The 20,472-nt window shown below is 40.5% G+C and overlaps 1 protein-coding gene across 1 annotated transcript in view; it reads left to right on the forward strand.

The window, feature by feature from the left end:
• Window positions 1-13,068, forward strand: part of LOC307167526 (alpha-2-macroglobulin-like) — a 40,073-nt gene extending 27,005 nt beyond the window's left edge. Inside the window, exons 27-34 of the mRNA XM_079886692.1 lie at window positions 1,245-1,407; window positions 10,107-10,300; window positions 10,384-10,596; window positions 10,710-10,828; window positions 11,543-11,624; window positions 11,710-11,793; window positions 11,883-11,988; window positions 12,104-13,068. Coding sequence (XP_079742818.1) covers window positions 1,245-1,407; window positions 10,107-10,300; window positions 10,384-10,596; window positions 10,710-10,828; window positions 11,543-11,624; window positions 11,710-11,793; window positions 11,883-11,988; window positions 12,104-12,144 — 1,002 coding nt within the window. The 3' untranslated portion in view covers window positions 12,145-13,068. The remainder of the gene's footprint in view (window positions 1-1,244; window positions 1,408-10,106; window positions 10,301-10,383; window positions 10,597-10,709; window positions 10,829-11,542; window positions 11,625-11,709; window positions 11,794-11,882; window positions 11,989-12,103) is intronic.
• Window positions 13,069-20,472: the final 7,404 nt, after the last annotated feature.

Below are 20,472 nucleotides of genomic sequence, written 5' to 3' on the forward strand. Positions count from 1 at the left end.
AACATTCTGACGCTTCCGAGCTTTATATTGGCAGTTTGCCAGATTGCAACTCTCAGTTTGAAGCTCAAAAAAGTGCATCCATCATAAACGAACTCCACACTGCTCTGGGGGGTTAATAAAGACCTTCTGTGGAGCACTTTTTTGATGAATAGATGAGCTTCTTTGTACTTCAAACTGATAGATGCAATGATGCAATCCACTGCCATTATAAAGCTCAGAAGCATCAGGGTGTTTATTAATATAACTTCGATTGCATTCGTCATATGCACCTAGGATAACTTGAGGGTGAGTAAATCATGGGGTCATTTTCATTTTAACTTTAACTTAAAAAAATTTGAGGAAACCTGTTGCCTCAAAATTAAGCAAGTATTAAACTTATGCTTAATCAAAAAAATTTAATAATGTGGAATTGTCAAGTTCACATAACTCTATAGTAAGCTCATTTACTGTAGATTTAAAGATCATTGGTTTCCCCATTATGGTTGAATCACGGAAGCTACACCAGTTACCTTTGCCAAGAGATCTCAATTTATTATGTATCATGTGTCAGACAGAGAGAAACAGGCATATAAGAATAAGGCTACATGAGAGGTCTTCATTCCAGATTTCTCTGTTCCCCATTTCTTTATCTTCTCATCCCATCATGCTAGATGTAAATGGTTTCTCTGGCTTAATGTTTCTCTGCCCTCATGCCTCTGTTTCTCTGTTTCTCATGCCTCTGTTTCTCTGAGGTGGTACAGTAAGGTTGAGTTTATATACATTACAGAGCAGCTTCCTTTTATGGTAACAAACTATGTTGCTTGAGCTTTAAAAATGGAACGTATATGTCATGCGAACACATGGCAAAATTCACTTCCATATTAAGAACTATCTTTGTTGTTTACATCTGCATCAGTTGCAACATGTTACATTGTACACACCCTCTACAAAATATAGCTCATCCACCTGTCTCATGTGACATGATCTTCACATGGTTCCATGCTATCTAAAGTCTCCTCATGCACTCAACACAGGCATGAATCTCTGGCTTGACAACATACATTATGAAATTATGAATAAAGAAAAATAATACAAATACATAACATTAAACAGTAAATTTTTAGTCTTCATTTACTTCATAATTTTGAGGCAACAGGTTTTCTAAAAAAATTTAAGTGAACTGAACACCTTTTACAGTGTAAAAACTCATCGAAAAATGACACTCACAGCGTTTATTCCTACTGTATGTGTTTTTTTTTCCACAGGATCCTGTCGTCAGTAAAGGTTTGTCATGCTTGAGGTCCGTCATTGAGGATGTCAAAAACACTTACACCACTGCCCTGCTCGCCTACACTTTCAGTCTGGCTAGAGACACGGACACTCGACAGCAGCTTTTCAAGAAACTGGAAGATGTTGCTATTTCAGATGGTAAGAGGTTTGTTTCTGATGACTTTCTGTTGTCTTTTATGACCGTACTATTGTTTTTAGTAACACTTTAGAAAACTGTCCCATCATTAATGAATAACTACGCAGGAACAAATGAGTTACACACTATTAACATTCTTTTAACTAATATTAACTAACAAGAAAATATGATTAACATATTAGTAAGTAATAGGGCTCAGTTGAATGTGGTAGTTCTCTATTCGCTAATCAGTAACTACTATTTATTTCATACCTCCCACTAAGAACTACTGTATACAGGTTCATAATTAACATGAATATTGCATAATTTATAATATAAGGTAACAGTAATCCACTAGTAATGACTCGAGTGTTACTACATCCTTCTAAAGGAACTACTAATAATTTGAATCAATATTCTAAAGTGAGAAAAGCATGATAACTCTCTAGTAATTATGAAGTAACTGTACGCTTTTAAGATTATTGTACGATTTTGGATTTGGTAACACTTTAGTCATTACTAGTGTGTTCCCATGATCTTCAGTTTAGAATACTGATCCAAATTATTAGTAGTTCCTTTAGAAGGATGTAGTAACACTTGAGTCATTACTATTGAATTACCATAACCATATATTATAAATTATGGATTATTAACATTAATTATGAACCTGTATACAGTAGTTCTTTGTAGTCCTATGTGAGTTATGAAAAAGTATTAGTTACTGATTAGCTAATAGTGAACTACCACATTCAACTATTTTTTAATAATTAATTAATCAGAGTTTCTTGTTAGTTAAGTATGGGATAATGTACATCCAGCTGCTTGTTCTCTCAGAATAAACCCGACAGGGTGATCAGGAATGAGCCAGAAGGCGTTTATTCTGAGATAACAACCGGCTGGATGTGCATTATGCCGCTTATTACACGACTACTTGCCACATAAGTAAATAATAAGACACGAAATATTGATCTAATTCGAAATATTTAACTAGCTCTTTAAATGCAAAGGTGCCGTGGTGAGAGCTATTGCTAGTGCGACAAGTTCAAACTAGACGGACAATTAAGAGATACGGTATACAGTCATACTACTTATTACACAGCATTTCACCACAGAAATAATTATGGGGATAAGAGATATTGATATGAGATTAAGCTGTTTTAAAATCGTACTTGTTTGTTGTCTAATAATCCAACAGTGTACAAAAAAACTATAGCAAATTGGCAGCATCTGCGTTTTAATGAAACAAGAGAGAGCGAGTCCACGAGACTGGATGGCATAATTAAATAACCGTACACAAAATATTGATTCGACTGAGTTTTAATATTTTATTAGCTCACCAAAAGCAAAACTTTCCGGGAGCGTTTTCCGACGCTCTTACGTCGCATCATTACATATTTGCGCGCGCCATCTGCTCCGCAGATTTATCTGCCTTCAGAACGAAGCGGTCACGTTTGCCCTTCGCTCGTGATTTTTCTGAGCTCGAAAAATATGACTTCTGGATTATTCTCGCCGCTTCTGCGACTGTTCAAGCGGAACTCTGTTTCTCCTTACTGTGAAGTTGCCATGGAATACCGACGCTGTACTCCGCCATGTGATCGTTACATCGCTAACGACGACCCACGCAGTAAGTGATGTTTATGTTTGGGCTTTTCACATGCGCGCGATGTAGTCATATGATCGTCTAAATGCAATTCTGTGAAAATGTTTTGCTCAAAACCCTCAAATCGCGGTTAAAACGCGTTTTTAGAGAGGGAATCATTCGTCTCCCCCTTTCGCGCTCCCGAGGCATCTCGAGGATCCGTGACTTGGGGTTCGGATGTAGAGCTTGAGGATGTGGAGTTCGAGCAGACGAGCCCCGCTCTTTCTCTCCCTCCCTCCCTCCCCTCGGCACGTGCGAGGCATGCCAGTCGAATTTTCGCACGATTATTTGCGCCCCAGCCCGAGAGCACGCGACGCGGTCTCTTTCGGGCTGGAGGATGTACTTTTACCGAGGCTTCCGACTCCAAGGATTTCGGCCGGGCCTACTCTCGCCGACTAGGTTATCCCGCCGAGCGGCCTACGCGGGGCTCGTTGACGTACTTTCACGCGCTACGGAGAAGCTCGCTATTGATTGGCCAGCAAATGTGACTAGTCCAGTGTTTTCTGCAGCCAAAAAAGCCGGTTCCATTGCCCGCTTGCCTGCACACAAATGCCGTTTTCGCGGCTACCCAGATAAATCCCCAAGAGAGTGTATTTTCTGGTGTCCCGGCCACGGCCGATGGTGTTTTATGTGTTAAAAAAAAATAAAAAAAACAGTGCCCATTCCTACACACAAGCACTGCCCGTCTACACAGGGCTCGCACACTTAAAATCGACTCAGATCGATTGCGCATTAAACGTGGTAAATGTGCCCACTACCCACTGCCCACAAACACTACGTTCTGCATGTCTCAAGTTTTCTATAAAAACGGAACCAACGTGCATTTGCTTCACTCAAGCAGACAATGTTTTCAGTGTGGTAAATGTGCCCGCTATCCCGCGCCCACATCCACACACAGACATGACAGTTCCTATGGGACTCGCCCAGCCCTCCCCCTCTCGGTTGACCGCCGCAGAGGAGTCAAGCACGGGCAATCTGCCCGCTGTTATCAGCGCGCCCCCTGCCGCAAATGTCATGAGCGCGCTTATGTAAAAAAAAATAAAAAAAATATATATATAGGCCTCAACGGAGAAAGCTGCCATTTTCAGTGATCTGCATCACGAGATTTTCAGATCCTGGAAGCAGCCTTTCTCTGCGCGCCTCACTAATGCAGCAGCTTGAGGAGACTTTAGCCGACCATCTTGCTCCGTCGTCTGCGCCGTCCTGGAAGTCACGCCCCTTCCTCCCCTCTAAAGCATGTAGGACTACTTCCTCTCATTGGGAAATCCTACATGGCGGCTGGGCAGGCAGGCATAAATCGCACAGTTCGGTTCGGCTACACTCTTCAGTTTTGCCGCAATCCCCCCAGTTTCAACGGGGTCTTTGGACCTCCGCCGACTGAACTTCGCCCTTACAAAGGGAAATTCAAGATGTTGACGCTGAAAGCTATCATATCTCAGATTCGGCCAGGGGATTGGTTCGTGACAGTAGACCTAGGATGCTTACTTTCACATCCAGGTTGTACAGCGACACAGGCAGTTCCTCAGGTTCGCCTTTGGAGAAAGAGCGTTCCAGTATAGGGTCCTTCCCTTCGGCCTCGCTCTAGCCCCGAGGACATTCACGAAGTGTATGGATGCAGCTCTGGCCCCATTGCGGCTTCAGGGCATCTGTAATTACCTGGACGATTGGCTCTTTTAGCCCAATCCAGGGAGCTAGTGACCCACCACAGAGACATCGTTCTGAGTCATATCCAGTCTCTCGGTTTGAGGTTGAACTCGAAGAAGAGTGTTCTTGCTCTGGCTCAAAGCACCGTTTTCTTGGGGGTGAACATGGATTCCGTTCTCATGCAGGCCCGCTTGGCTCCTGCACGGATTTCCAGTCTGACGACATGCTTGGCCCGTTTTTCGCTAGGCCATCATGTGTCTGTGGGCACTTGCCGCAGGATGCTGGGCCTAATGGCCGCGGCCTCCTCCGTGCTACCGCTGGGCCTGCTCCACATGAGACCCTTCATGTGGTGGATGAAGCTCTCAGGGGTTCGGCCCTCCGGGCCAACCCTTCGCCTACTGAAGGTATCGCGCAGTTGCTTTCGAGCCCTGTCAGTTTGGCGGGACCTTCTTTTTCTTCGGAAAGGGGTCAGCATGGGTGCGGTATTTCATCGCCAGATGATTCCGACGGATGCCTCTCTCACCGGCTGGGGAGCAGTTTTCGAGGGCAGACCAGCATGTGGGGTCTGGACTGGTGAGACTCTCTCTTGGCACATAAACTGCCTGGAGTTAAGAGCCGTTTTTCTGGCTCTGCATCATTTTCTCCCTCTTCTGGAGGGACACCATGTAATTGTCAGAACAGACAACATGGCAGTGGTGTCTCATGTGAACCGGCAGGGGGGTTCTCGGTCGCGCACCCTAGACAGGCATGCGCGTCACCTTCTCCTGTGGTCTCAGAGTAGATTCCTATCTCTAAGAGCAGTTCATGTCCCAGGGGTTCTGAACCTCGCAGCAGATTTTCTGTGGAGGCAGAAACTCTGATCGGGAGAATGGATATTGAACCGCCAGATGGTGGCCCTGATCTGGGAGGTTTTCGGAGAAGCGGAAGTGGACCTCTTTGCATCTCAAGAGTCGTCCCAATGCCCGTTTTGGTTCTCCCTGAGTCCCCCGGCTCCATTAGGGATAGATGCGTTCGCTCACCCTTGGCCAACGCAGAAACTCTATGCCTTCCCGTCCATCAAACTGATCCAGGTGGTCTTGGCCAGAGTGAGAGAGAGCGGAGTCCGCCTCCTCCTGGTAGCTCCGTTCTGGCCGTCTCAGCCATGGTTTTCGGAGCTAATTCCTCTGCTGGAATCTTCCCCCTGGAAGATCCCGGTCAGGGAAGACCTGCTGTCCCAGCTGCAGGGCGGGATATGGCATCCTCACCCAGACATGTGGAAGCTGTATGTTTGGCCGATCAGAGGCCGTTAGCATTAAGTTCTGATCTCCCAACTGACGTTCAGGAGACCATTGAGAGTGCTAGAGCCCCTTCTACAAGGAGGCTATATTCTTCCAAATGGAAGGTTTTTGAGACATGGTGCTTAGCACATGATAGGAGCCCAGTTAACTGCCCTGTTGGTTCAGTACTGGAGTTCCTGCAGGAGAAGTTTGCTTCTGGAGCAGCTGCTACCACTCTCAGAGTTTATGTCGCAGCTATTGCAGCACATAGGGAATCGGACGAGATTCCCCTGGAGAAACTAAGGTTAGTTTAGGCCTTCATGCGTGGGGTTAAGCGCCTGAAACCGGCCCGCTCCCCTAGAGTTCCCCTAATGGGACCTTTCTGTTGTCCTAGAGGGTTTGACGAAGGCCCCCTTTGAGCCCTTGGAGTCAGCTCTGGAGTGGATTCTAACTCTCAAGGTTTCTCTTTTGTTGGCTTTGTCCTCATTAAAGCGGGTAGGAGACTTACAAGCTCTTTCTGTTAGCGAGTCTTGCTTGGACTTTGCTCCTGGCTTGGTCAAGGTTTCCTTGAGGCCGAGACCAGGGTATGTTCCCAAAGTTCTTTCCACAACTTTCCGCTCGCAGGTGGTTAACCTTAACACTTTCCACCCTCCTCCATTTTCTTCTGAGGAAGATAGGAAGCTTAACTTGCTCTGCCCAGTTCGTTCTCTTAAGATATATGTAGACCGCTCAGGCGGTTGGAGGAAATCTAACCAGCTTCTGGTTTGCTTCGGTGCTGGCCGCCGTGGGCTTGCTGCATCAAAGCAGAGGATTTCCCAATGGGTCACAGAAGCTATCTCGTTGGCTTACGAGGTGCGTGGCTTGCCTTCACCTCTTAGCATTAGAGCACATTCCACCAGAAGTGTGGCATCTTCTCAAGCAATTTTTAGAGGAGCACTTTTGGAGGACATTTGTGTTGCGGCAGGCTGGTCCTCTCCGCACCCTTTTGTAAGGTTCTATAATTTGGATCTTGACATGACCCCGGGTTCCCAGGTTCTTTCTGTTTGAACTCATCTTGGTCGTTGTCTCATTTATGTACCAGTCATGGAAAGCGCTCTAGCTTGGCGAGTTTGGTAGTCCGTTCCCACTGTGCTATCCGCAGCGTTGAGTGAACCTATGAAAGAGAACGTCTCTGGTTACTTACGTAACCTATGTTCTCTGAATAGGGAACGAGACGCTGCGTTAGCTGGCAAGCTCCCCGCGCTGCTGACGGTTTTCTTTTCGGCAGAGAAATCTGAGGAGCAGATGGCGCGCGCAAATATGTAATGATGCGACGTAAGCGCGTCGGGGCGGAGCCAGATTGCGCGGGCGCCATCAGCCAATGAATTGGCGTGATTCTATAGGGCTTCAGGCAATCGGCACATTCAGAGAATATCCCACTGCGCTATCCGCAGCGTCTCGTTCCCTATTCAGAGAACATAGGTTACGTAAGTAACCAGAGACGTTTTCAGTGGTTGTTGTCGAGCAATAACACACCACTGGATGGTGCTATTGACCAATCAGACTCAAGTATTCCACAGATATAATAAAAGTAGTAACTAGAATGTTAACTAGATGTACCGCATCGCAGTACAAAATATGACCGCCGCTCAGGCCTGCACTGGCTTTCCACAAAAATAAATGACGTGGAGTAATTTGGCTGTATTGCGTGTTTATGTATATACCTAAAAAAAGTAGTAGTATGTGCATGTCTGTCTGTGTGTGTGTGTGTGTGTGTGTGTGTGTATGTGTGTGTGTTTGTGTATGTGTGTGTCTGTGTGTGTGTGTGTGTGTGTGTCTGTGCGTGTATGTATGTGTGCGTACATGTGTGCGCGTGTGTGTTTGTGTGTGTGTGTCTGTGCATGTGGATTTGTATGTGTGTGTATGGGTGTGTGTCTGTGCGTGTGGATGTCAGTGTGTGTGCATGCTTGCGTTTGTTTGTATTCCTGCATGTGTGTGTGTGACAGTATCATCCTAAACCAGCAACCCTTTCGCTCAACAGCACCATCTACAGGCCGATGAGTGTACAGTCACTAAATGTGCACATAAATGAATTTATTTTATACCCCCCCATGGATGAAATTCTACGAAACTTAGCAGAGGATACCCCCAGAGGATGTCAAGTTAATCATACACATGAAATATGGTGCAGTTCTGAACATCTCCACTGAAGATAGGGGCGATTAAAGCAGAATAATATTGCATTTTCATTTTTTATGGGAGGGGCGCAAATCACAAATGAGTGATTATGGGCTAGGTTGATGTGGGGCCTTAAGAGCAACATACCATAAAAATTTCTTCATCCTCGGTGCCACGGTTCAGGTAGTTATTTAGGAAAAACTGCAATTTTTGGGGTTTGGGGGGGCCCAGCGCGGGGGGGGGGGGAGTGGCCCCCGGGGACCAAACGAAATTTTTCCGTAGAAGTCTAGTGGGGCTACATGCCCACCAAATTTCATGTTCCCCGGTGTTTCGGTGTCCCTGGTATCGTTGACGAAAAAATTACGGGGGCCCCAGCGCAGGGGGGAAGTGGCCCCCGGGGACCAAATGAAATTTTTCCGTAAAAGTCTAGTAGACCAACATACCATAAAAATTTCTTCATCCTCGGTGCCACGGTTCAGGTAGTTATTTAGGAAAAACTGCATTTTTTTGGGTTTGGGGGGGCCCAGCGCGGGGGAGGGAGTGACCTCCGGGGACCAAACGAAATTTTTCCGTAGAAGTCTAGTGGGGCTACATGCCCACCAAATTTCATGTTCCCCGGTGCTTCGGTGTCCCTGGTATCGTTGACGAAAAATTTACGGGGGCCCCAGCGCGGGGGGGGGAGTGGCCCCCGGGGACCAAACGAAATTTTTCCGTAAAAGTCTAGTAGACCAACATACCATAAAAATTTCTTCATCCTCGGTGCCACGGTTCAGGTAGTTATTTAGGAAAAACTGAATTTTTTTGGGTTTGGGGGGGCCCAGCGCGGGGGGGGAGTGGCCCCCAGGGACCAAAAGAAATTTTTCCGTAGAAGTCTAGTGGGGCTACATGCCCACCAAATTTCATGTTCCCCGGTGTTTCGGTGTCCCTGGTATCGTTGACGAAAAATTTACGGGGGCCCCAGCGTGGGGGGGGAAGTGGCCCCCGGGGACCAAACGAAATTTTTCCGTAAAAGTCTAGTAGACCAACATACCATAAAAATTTCTTCATCCTCGGTGCCACGGTTCAGGTAGTTATTTAGGAAAAACTGCATTTTTTGGGTTTGGGGGGGCCCAGCGCGGGGGGGGGAGTGGCCCCCGGGGACCAAACGAAATTTTTCCTTAGAAGTCTAGTGGGGCTACATGCCCACCAAATTTCATGTTCCCCGGTGCTTCGGTGTCCCTGGTATCGTTGACGAAAAATTTACGGGGGCCCCAGAGCGGCTGGGGGAGTGGCCACCGGGGACCAAATGAAATTTTTCCGTAAAAGTCTAGTAGACCAACATACCATAAAAATTTCTTCATCCTCGGTGCCACGGTTCAGGTAGTTATTTAGGAAAAACTGCATTTTTTGGGGTTTGGGGGGGCCCAGCGCGGGGGGGGAGTGGCCCCCAGGGACCAAACGAAATTTTTCCTTAGAAGTCTAGTGGGGCTACATGCCCACCAAATTTCATGTTCCCCGGTGCTTCGGTGTCCCTGGTATCGTTGACGAAAAATTTACGGGGGCCCCAGCGCGGGGGGGAAGTGGCCCCCGGGGACCAAACGAAATTTTTCCGTAAAAGTCTAGTAGACCAACATACCATAAAAATTTCTTCATCCTCGGTGCCACGGTTCAGGTAGTTATTTAGGAAAAACTGCATTTTTTTGGGTTTGGGGGGGCCCAGCGCGGGGGGGGAGTGGCCCCCGGGGACCAAACGAAATTTTTCCTTAGAAGTCTAGTGGGGCTACATGCCCACCAAATTTCATGTTCCCCGGTGCTTCGGTGTCCCTGGTATCGTTGACGAAAAATTCAGTAAGGTGACGGGAAAAAAAAAAAAAAAATACTTTGACAATCCCTATATGACCGCTTTCGCTAGCTACGCTAGCGGCGGTCATAATAATGTGTTACTCATTTGTTTCTGGGTAATTATTCATTAATGATGGAACAGTTTTTTACCTTTTTTTGTTTTAATCATGCTCCTTGAGTCACGCGTGTGTCTTTTGTCCTTAAGGCTCTTTTCTCCACTGGTCTCAGTCTGGCTCTGCTGATGACTCTGATTCTCTGGCAGTGGAGATCAGCTCATATGTGCTGCTTGCTGTTCTCACTGCAGATTCAGTCACTAGAGCTGATCTGGGCTATGCTAACAGGATTGTTAGTTGGCTTGTCAAACAGCAGAATGCTTATGGAGGATTCTCCTCCACACAGGTTACTCAAACCTCTTCAATCAAACACATTATTACTGGTGTGAATGAGTAAAAGTGGCATTACTGAACACCTTTATTTCCCAGGACACAGTGGTGGCTCTTCAGGCTCTGTCTTTGTACGCCACCAAAGTGTTCAGCTCTGACGGCTCCAGCACAGTGACGGTACGGTCAGCAGGAGACACTCTCCACTTTAATGTCAATCAGGACAACAAGTTACTGTACCAGGAGAAGCAGCTGCAGAAACTTCCAGCCACATACAGCATTGAAGTGAAGGGCTCAACCTGTGTGTCTGTGCAGGTCTGTAGTGCGTTCAGCTTCATTTACTCACACTCACTTTCTCTCTTGGCATTTTGGTTATTCTGCTGTGAGATGATTTATGAATGTATTTTTCTTGGTGTTGACTCTCTCAGATGGCTCAGTTCTACAACATTCCCACTCCTACTGAAGCTAAAACATTGAGCATTGATGCTAAGATTGAGGGAGATTGCAAAACATTGGGACAAGATTTCATTTTGAACTTCACTGTCAAGTAAGAGAATTTCTATTTAAAGTTCCCTGTAGTCAATAATTGTATCCCTTAAAACTCATCTTTAAATTCTTCATGCCTTAAAACGGATTGAATGTAACTCTACACCCTTGCCTCATTTAGTATACGCGGTTCTATGAATATGCAAATGAGCCCCGCCTCCACTCACTCACAGTAGCTCATAGATCCACTCGTTGACGATCACACGTTGATCTGATTGGTTACAAGGTAGTTTGTGACGTCAGAAACACCAGTGATTTCAAACCGTGTTTTTGAGACTGTCTTTGGTTCACTGCAGTTTTAAGGAGAAAATACTCAGAAATGGTGTTGACTTGTGAATTTACACGTGGTTTGTCTTAAAGCATATTAAAAACACCACATACACATATTAACAACATTAAAAGCTTGATTTTCACCACAGGAGGACTTTAAGTCAAAAGACTAGAACATGACAATGACTTAAGATTAACTAACAAATAAATGTTTTCTGAATATTTTTTAACATCTTAATAAACACAAAAGCAATATAAACTGAAACGGTGTATCTCAGTAGTTAAAACACTACACACTGACTTGAGATACAACATTTTTATTATTGACACATTATGAGTGATTCGAGTGATTAAAACTCTGCATGTGTCTTGGTAATTATACTGGCTTTTGTTCTCTCTTATTTGTACATTTATATGAGGCATTTTTTCATTTGCTGTTTTCCAGATATGATGGTCTACAGGAAAGGACTAACATGGTCATTGTGGATATTAAACTCTTATCTGGATTCACAGCTGATACATCAATGGTGCGTTTGAGTGATTCATCACAAAATGTGTACACATTTGTAGAGTTTCTCTTTTTAGAAATTAACCAGCACTTTTTCCCCACAGCTCAAAACTTCTTCCGGGACGTACAGAAAACCTGTGGAACGGGTCGATTCTAAAGATGATCGTGTCATTGTGTATTTGAAGGAGGTGAGAAAACAGCAACATTCATATGATTTTATGTCTTAGGTCTTTATGTCTTTAATGTCCATGACTGATGAGTTTGTTTCCTCCTGTAGATCACACAAAATATTCCAGTGAATTACCAGATAAAAACGAAACAGGTTCTTCAAGTGAAGAATCTCAAGCCAGCTCTGATTAAAGTGTACGATTACTACCAAACAAGTAAGATTTAATATGCCAGTGTTGAATGCTTTGATCAAGTGATGCACATTGTTTATTCAGATTTAATCCATGTTTCCATTGTTGTACGAATGTGAACATCTTCCTTTTCCTTCAGGTGATCAGTCAGAGGCCGAGTACTTCTTCCACTGTGAATGAAGCTGAAGAGCGTCACCTTATAGTCCAGCTTGGATAAAGATGTTTGAGCTCTCTAATGTTGAATATTATAATGTTTATTCTGGATAAAATTATTTCCAGTCCATCATCCCAAATTTTAACGAACCCCCAAATCCTAATCAGTTTTTGGCTACGTCTCTTGAGATCAAGACTTATCAATTCACAATGCATATGATTAATAAAGTGTTGAAAACAAGTTATGGTGAGCTGGTTGAACTGTTGAATGTGTAGTAGCTACATGCTATGGCAACATTTCAGAATCAGATGAGGTTATTACGATTATATCTTGTGAATTTCTCATCTCATTTCGGCTCTGCTTTTTTTTTTTTTTTTCTTGTTCTGAGACACTGCAGAAGTCATAACTTCAGGGGTCAATGGCTTAGGTCAATTGGCGAAAACACTGCTTGTGTAAGGTAGTTTTCCAGATTTTCCCCCAAAATCAAATGCTGTATTACACTTTTCAAAGGATAATCTAGCTTTAAAGTCAGAATAAAAAGTTAAAAACCAAACATATCTTCATACCAGTTGTGTTCTGACACAAGGCCATAAACTTGTTCTTTTTGTTTTATAAATTTACTTTGCTTATTTCTACAAATATCAGCCTGATAAATATGGACTGAATACACGATTAAACAAGATAATCATGCTTCCAAATATGTCTGACACAATGTTTTTAAGAAAAAGCAGTGTTTTAAAATACAACTAAACCATGATAACAGATGCTTTTTTTGACAGACCTACAGAAATGCATGTTGATTAGTAAGTTTCAGGCATAGTGCAAACATGCAATGTTCGAGAAATCTAATATTGGTGTAATCTTTGCGAGGTCTCACGCACAATGCAAAACTTTGTGTTGGCTGATCCAGGCATAGCTTTACTAAAATAAAATATTATGGAAGTTATTTTCTCAAACTGTAATTATACCATATTTTATATATATTAATATTATGGCTTCATGTTGATTTAAAGTTTTTGTTTGTTTGTTATTAACTAATACGGTAACACTTTACAATAATAGTACATGAATAATCATGTACTAATACCTGAATTAATAATTACTTTACTATGAACTAATGATGAGTTAAGACATGTATTAATGAGGTACTAACATGTATTAATGAGGTACTAACCTTAATTACGACATGAGTATCATGAATTCCTACATGAATATACCATCTTAACTACGCGTTAGTACATGCTTGTTAATTAATGTATTAATTAACATTTCGAGGTAAAGTAAATCAAACATGCTCTAGATCAGAAGAAAGATGTACTAAAAGGGCACAATGTTAAATTGTTCATACATTTAACACCATCAATTGTCACATACATCAGTGAATGACACAAGATGTCTTGAAATATTTATATTAAACCTACTCATTGAACACACATTCCGTTTTAAGTGATTCCACTGCTGCCTTCAAGTGTAAAATACCTACTACACTAGCATATTCATTAAACAGATGCAATTTTCAAAATTAAAATCAGTGTTAGCACAGATGATGGTTATTTTCTGGATTTGTTTACTGTCTTTATATCATAATGCAGTCGGATGTTAGTCTTGTTTGCTGGCTCTTCTTTGGGGCCACTATTGCCCCTTCAAAATTTGTCCACTTTTTTCCTACCGTTCAGTTCCTTCTCCATCTAAATTCAGGCACAGCACCTCTGCTCTTCCACTTCTTTACAAACCACCGACAAGCACCAAATGATATCTGATTTAGAAGAGCTGAATATGTATAAAACATGTGTAATTGATACATTTTTGAAGATTTACTCTTGGAGGGCCAAGACAAGAAATTACATGATACATTAACAAATCATGAATTCATGTTACTTTCCAAGTAATTAATGATGAGTTAGTAATGATGTGCCCCCCCAAGTAAAGTCATGACATTATGATACATTAACAAGTCATGAATTCATGTTACTTTTACTTCATGGCGGGGCACATTATTACTAACTCATCATTAATTACTTGGAAAGTAACATGAATTCATGACTTGTTAATGTATCATAATGTCATGACTTTACTTGGGGGGGCACATCATTACTAACTCATCATTAATTACTTGGAAAATCCAAGAGTAAATCTTCAAAAATGTATCAATTACACATGTTTTATACATATTCAGCTCTTCTAAATCAGATATCATTTGGTGCTTGTCGGTGGTTTGTAAAGAAGTGGAAGAGCAGAGGTGCTGTGCCTGAATTTAGATGGAGAAGGAACTGAACGGTAGGAAAAAAGTGGACAAATTTTGAAGGGGCAATAGTGGCCCCAAAGAAGAGCCAGCAAACAAGACTAACATCCGACTGCATTATGATATAAAGACAGTAAACAAATCCAGAAAATAACCATCATCTGTGCTAACACTGATTTTAATTTTGAAAATTGCATCTGTTTAATGAATATGCTAGTGTAGTAGGTATTTTACACTTGAAGGCAGCAGTGGAATCACTTAAAACGGAATGTGTGTTCAATGAGTAGGTTTAATATAAATATTTCAAGACATCTTGTGTCATTCACTGATGTATGTGACAATTGATGGTGTTAAATGTATGAACAATTTAACATTGTGCCCTTTTAGTACATCTTTCTTCTGATCTAGAGCATGTTTGATTTACTTTACCTCGAAATGTTAATTAATACATTAATTAACAAGCATGTACTAACGCGTAGTTAAGATGGTATATTCATGTAGGAATTCATGATACTCATGTCGTAATTAAGGTTAGTACCTCATTAATACATGTCTTAACTCATCATTAGTTCATAGTAAAGTAATTATTAATTCAGGAATTAGTACATGATTATTCATGTACTATTATTGTAAAGTGTTACCACTAATACCTTTATCTTTTAACTAGCACTTCAACATCCAGCACAAAATTAAAGAGATGTATGAGCTAAGGATGTTCTCTGACCCAAAATAAACAGATAGTGAAATGTTCACAATCTATTAACTAAATCACGAACATAACTATTCTAAACACACATACATGCATAGGTAAAATGGTGAATGACAGAATGAAACCAGAAGCAGGAAATGGAACTATGGAAATGATTCATTGAACATGAAAAGAACCATCAGCTTATCATTTTCAGAGCACCTCATTAAATGTATACTTGCATGGCCTTTGTAGTGAAACATATCGTGAAGTTCCTGAAGAAGGATTTTTGATGGTCCCATGAGTGTCAATCAATTTATTCAGCGTTGACTGAAGAAAAGTTGGTGAACTTGAGTGGTTTGTTTGAATCCGTTCTGGTTGAAGGTTTTCTCTCTCTCCATGAGCACATGGCTGAGCACGTGCAGATTGTGCCCTGCCGTCCCTGGGCCGGAGAGGCCACGCAGGCAACCAAGGAGTGAGGAAATCGGAAAAGTTAATGGTTGCCCATTCAGTGATGGTAAAGTTGCAGTTTTCTTCTGACACTCTGTTGGGAGAGTGAAGGCATAGCGACTGTGGCCACAGAGATCAACCCAAAGAAGCAGCAGTAGAGGCCAGAAGAAGAGAGGGAAGGGCTTGTGTAGAGACCATTTAAAGCCTGAGAAAGGTCCCACATTTTCAGGGTTGGCTCAACCAATAAGAAAGGGGGAACTTCCAAGTGTGGGTAGACATAGGCCTGGCCGTTTGTGTCCATTAATACTCAGATAGATATAACAAACACACTGCATTCTAAGAGAAGGTGATGTATACTAAAGCGTGAGTCATTAAATGAGGATTAATTAGATAGGAGACAAGATACCGTTGGGGTTATTGACCATTGGTTTTATCATAAAATACATACTGTAGTATCAAAGACATAATAGTACACAAGGCAATAAATCATATGCAGTGTCCTGTGGTGCATGTTCATTTATAGATCAGTTCGTCCATGAATTGATGCAGAAATTGTCTGTTTTAAGGGCTGTTGGTCTTTTCTAATGCCTCTGCTTTTTCCACGTGACCACATTTTTAACAGCAATAAAACCAACTTATCTGATCGTAGTCATGGTAACAAAGACCCTTATTGGCCATGTTGGGGGGATGAGACCATAGATCCCAGAGTGAGTTTTAAAAATCATTTGAAAAGTATAACAAATAATTGTGTCTGATTTGTCTCAGTCATTACAACTAACTGGGGCCAGGGTCAGGAAGCAGACAGACTGGCTAAACCGACCGTCTTCTAGCTGTCTCGAGTCCCAGAATGCCATGACATAGAGACTCTTTCACCTAGATATTATCACATAGAGACTGTGTCTGTTCCCTGAATTATTCAATACAAGAAACTCCCAAACCAACTTAAGGATAAAAATTTAATTGATGTTCAACAAATACAAAAAAAAAAAAAAACGGATATAATACAGATGAACAAATGATAAAGCTCGGGTTGCTAAATATTCAATCCCTTTCTTCAAAAGCACTTATTGTAAATGATATGATTAGAGATCATAATCTACATGTGCTGTTTTTGACAGAAACCTGTCTAAAACCAGACGATTACATCACTTTAAATGAGTCCACCCTCCAAGATAACTGATTGTGGCAAGGGGGGCGTGGCTTAGCAAGGTCTGTGACAGGAGAGAGGATCGAGACAGATGTGGCGTGAGTGGGCTAAGTGTGAATGACAAACAAACACCTGTGTCTTGTTTCAGTAATTGGCGTGGGGAGACCGATAAAAGCCATGAGGAAACGAGATGCCGTGAGAGGAACAATCCAGAGATAACAACATTCTAGTATGTAGTGATTCTGTATCAGCTCTTATGAGTTTGAAGACTGGAAAAGCTAGTAGTCATCAAGAAGTATTATATGAAGTCTTGTTTATAAATTCAAGAGTAAGTAGACAAGGGAAAAATATTACATATATGTGGATAGCAGCACATGTAGGCATACAGGGAAATGAGAAAGTATATGGATTGGCAAAAGAGGCAACAAAAAAAGAGCATGTTGACATTGAAATTAAATAGTTAAAATCAGAAGGGAAGAGTCTAGTGTGGAAAAAGGTGATGGAATTATGGCAATATCAATGGGATCATGAAAGTAAAGGAAGACATCTATACATGATTCAAAATAAAGTAGGCATTGTAAGAGATATGGCAAATAGAAGGAAAGAACAAGTTATTATAACAAGACTTAGGATTGGGCATTGTAAATTAAATGGAACTCTTTGTATGTTAGGAAAACATCCCACAGGTCAATGTGACGAATGCCAAGAGGAGGAAACAGTCAGTCACATTTGTATGTCATGTTGAAAATCTACACAAAAAAGGCAAGATTTGAAACATCATTTACAAGAAATTGGTATTGGAAAGTATAATGTTAAAAATATATTAGAATGTGGAAAAGGTGAAAAAGGAAAGAAATATTATAGAAATAGTATAGAAACGTCTTGACTGATTGCTGAATTCTAGTTGACTGAGTTTTTGATTTTCTGTGTGCGCGACTTTTTCATTCGTTTTCAATAAACGCCCGCAGTCTCTGCAAGCCGACCCTGTCCTCATCCTTCTCTGAAACTTGAAAATTGTTACACTGATATAAACAACTGAAAGCCAAACTGGGAGGTGTTGCTGTAATGTATAGTAATATCTTCAGTATTACTAAGAGATCCAGTTTTTAAACATAATTATTTTGAAATGTTGGGGCTTTATGTAACATTATCTAGTGTAAGTGATAAATCCCATTTGACTTTTGTGCTGGCCACTGTATACAGGCCAACATACAGACTTTATCAACAAAAAATGCTGATTTTATATCGGAGTTAGTACTGGCTGCAGATAAAGTCCTAATTGTTGGTGATTTTAATATCCATGTAGATAATGAAAAAGATGCATTGGGATTGGCATTTAGAGGCATTCTTAACTCTATTGGAGTTCAGCCAAAACAAACTTTGCATTATTTTCCTGTTATCATTGTAAAGCTGCTTTGAAACAAACTGCATTGTAAAATGAGCTATATAAAAAGGTGACTTGACTTGACTTTTACTGCATGCCAGACTTCTATTTTTAATATTTGTCGCAAATGTATTTCTAAGGCTTTAGTAGATCTAATTTAGCACATGTTTTGGAACTGCAGTGCCTACACCCATATGGAAAAAGTTTGCTAAAAACACCTGTGATTCTTATATGTTCCAACAGAATATTGTAAGGGACATATATGCTGCAAAAACCACATATATAAATTGCATAATATTCATGTATTTTTAATCATATTATGTCATATATGTCCTACATACAACTGAAGCCATATAGATTTTCATGATGTAAAAACATAGGAAAATAATGCTAATTTAATATGAATGTCCAGCATGGATGTGTATAAAACACAGTGCAGTTTACCAATCAGTGTAAGGCTGTACTTCACTCATGCTTGCTCTTATCTTGTCCTAAGTCGAGCCCTATGCCTGTAGTCAATCATGGTTACTGTATATACTGTATAATCAGCCTTAGATGAAACACAACATTTAAACTACACACACAAGCACACATTTTAATTACAAAATTATTTATTAGAGTGTGTTCTACAAGATACAGTTGCATATTTCACATATAAATAATTTTCATTTTAAATCCTGCATCACCAGATTTCATTTTCATTTGTGACAATTTCTCTAAACTTTATCACAGTACAACTATGGTATACAACAGTTCTATTCTTAACCTACAAGCATAAAACTTTCCTAAATGTCGAAGTGTTTCTCATGGGTAAAATAAAAAATAAATTCTAAAAAATCTAAAAAATAATTCAGTGGCTTAGTAAATATCACAGAAATAATTAACTTTATTAACTTAATAAAATCTCTGAATATCATTTACTTGATAGTTTGAGATGAACATACCGAAATAATTGACTAAAACTCCAACAATTAATTTTGTCTGAAATTTACAGTTATATTTAAGTTTGAAGTTTTTCACTAAAATAATTTAGTAATTAACTAACCAATTATTTATTTAAAATACACTGAGCTAATATATTTGTGAAATTTCCATCACAATATTTGAGAATGCATAATTAAACTAATCTGTTTCAAGAACCACAGATATTACTTAAATAAAATAAATATTATTAATATTTAACACGCATAAGAAATTAAGATTACTCAATTAAAACAATGCGCACCTCCACCCTCCACTATGACGTGACGACAGCTCAACGGTTGAGTGAGCGAGTGTGGCGTGCGCTGTTTGAACTAGAGATGGGATGGATTTATGGCTCTTTGAGGGGATCCGGATCTTGGCGATCCGTTCCTTTCAAAGTTTTGAACGGCTCTTTTGGCTCTTTTTTTAGTCAGTTTTAACCCTTGTGCCTCAATTAAAAAAAGTTACTCATAGGTCCAAAGAGGACAAAAATGTCCATGTCAAAAAACGGCCATAAAAAGTTGAAGCTTGGGAGCACAGACTTAACTTTGGTATCATTTTAAAGAATACCCTTGGCAGATTATTGCTGAAGTTAAATTTCTTTTATAAGTAAATCCAAAAAAAAGTTATATAGGTTTAAGTTTATGAAAATTATTTATGAATATTATTTTATATAAAATATATATTTTATGAAACAAGTTGAACTCTAAAACGGCTAGAAAATCAAAGCCATAAATCTAAATAAGTTGTGTTCCAAATTTGAGGTTGATATCTCAAAAAATGAGCTTTCAGTAAGATTTTGTTTGGGCGCAGTACCAGACTTTCCCCATTGGATCCCAGCAAAACTCCTCTGGTCACACAGTGATTGGCTTTGTTATTTGCAGTTGAGTTTTTCTCTATCAATACAACAAACACACAAACACATTTTTTTATATATAACACACATACCAACCACACTCTGACATCCATACCAACACACCCACACAATTATCATTGCATAATTTATCCAGTTGGCTCTATAATAGCTCAAAATTCATGCAGTTAATAGTAACAAAAAAACAAAAACTTACTCATAGGTCCAAAAGGGACAAAAATGTCCATGTCAAAAAACTCTCATAAAAATGTTATGCTTGGGAGCAAATACTTAAGTTTGGTCTCATTTTAAAGATGACCCTTGGCAGATTGTTGTTGAAGTGAAAAAATTGAAAAACGTGCAACCAAATTTTTTTTTATAGAAGTTTAAGTTTATGAAAAATATTTATGAACATTAAAATTAATATTTTATATAAAATATATACAAGTATTTTGTATAACTAGTGCAACATTTTTTTTTCAAATGAAATGGGGGTGAAATAGTAAAATTACAATAAAAATAGACACCTGTGCCAAAATTAATGCAGCTAACATTAAAAAAAAACTAAAAACTTACACATAGGTCCAAAAGGGACAAAAATGTCCAAGTCAAAAAACTCTCATAAAA

This window comes from Squalius cephalus (genome assembly GCF_949319135.1).
Source record: "Squalius cephalus genome assembly, chromosome: 11".
NCBI lineage: Eukaryota > Metazoa > Chordata > Actinopteri > Cypriniformes > Leuciscidae > Squalius > Squalius cephalus.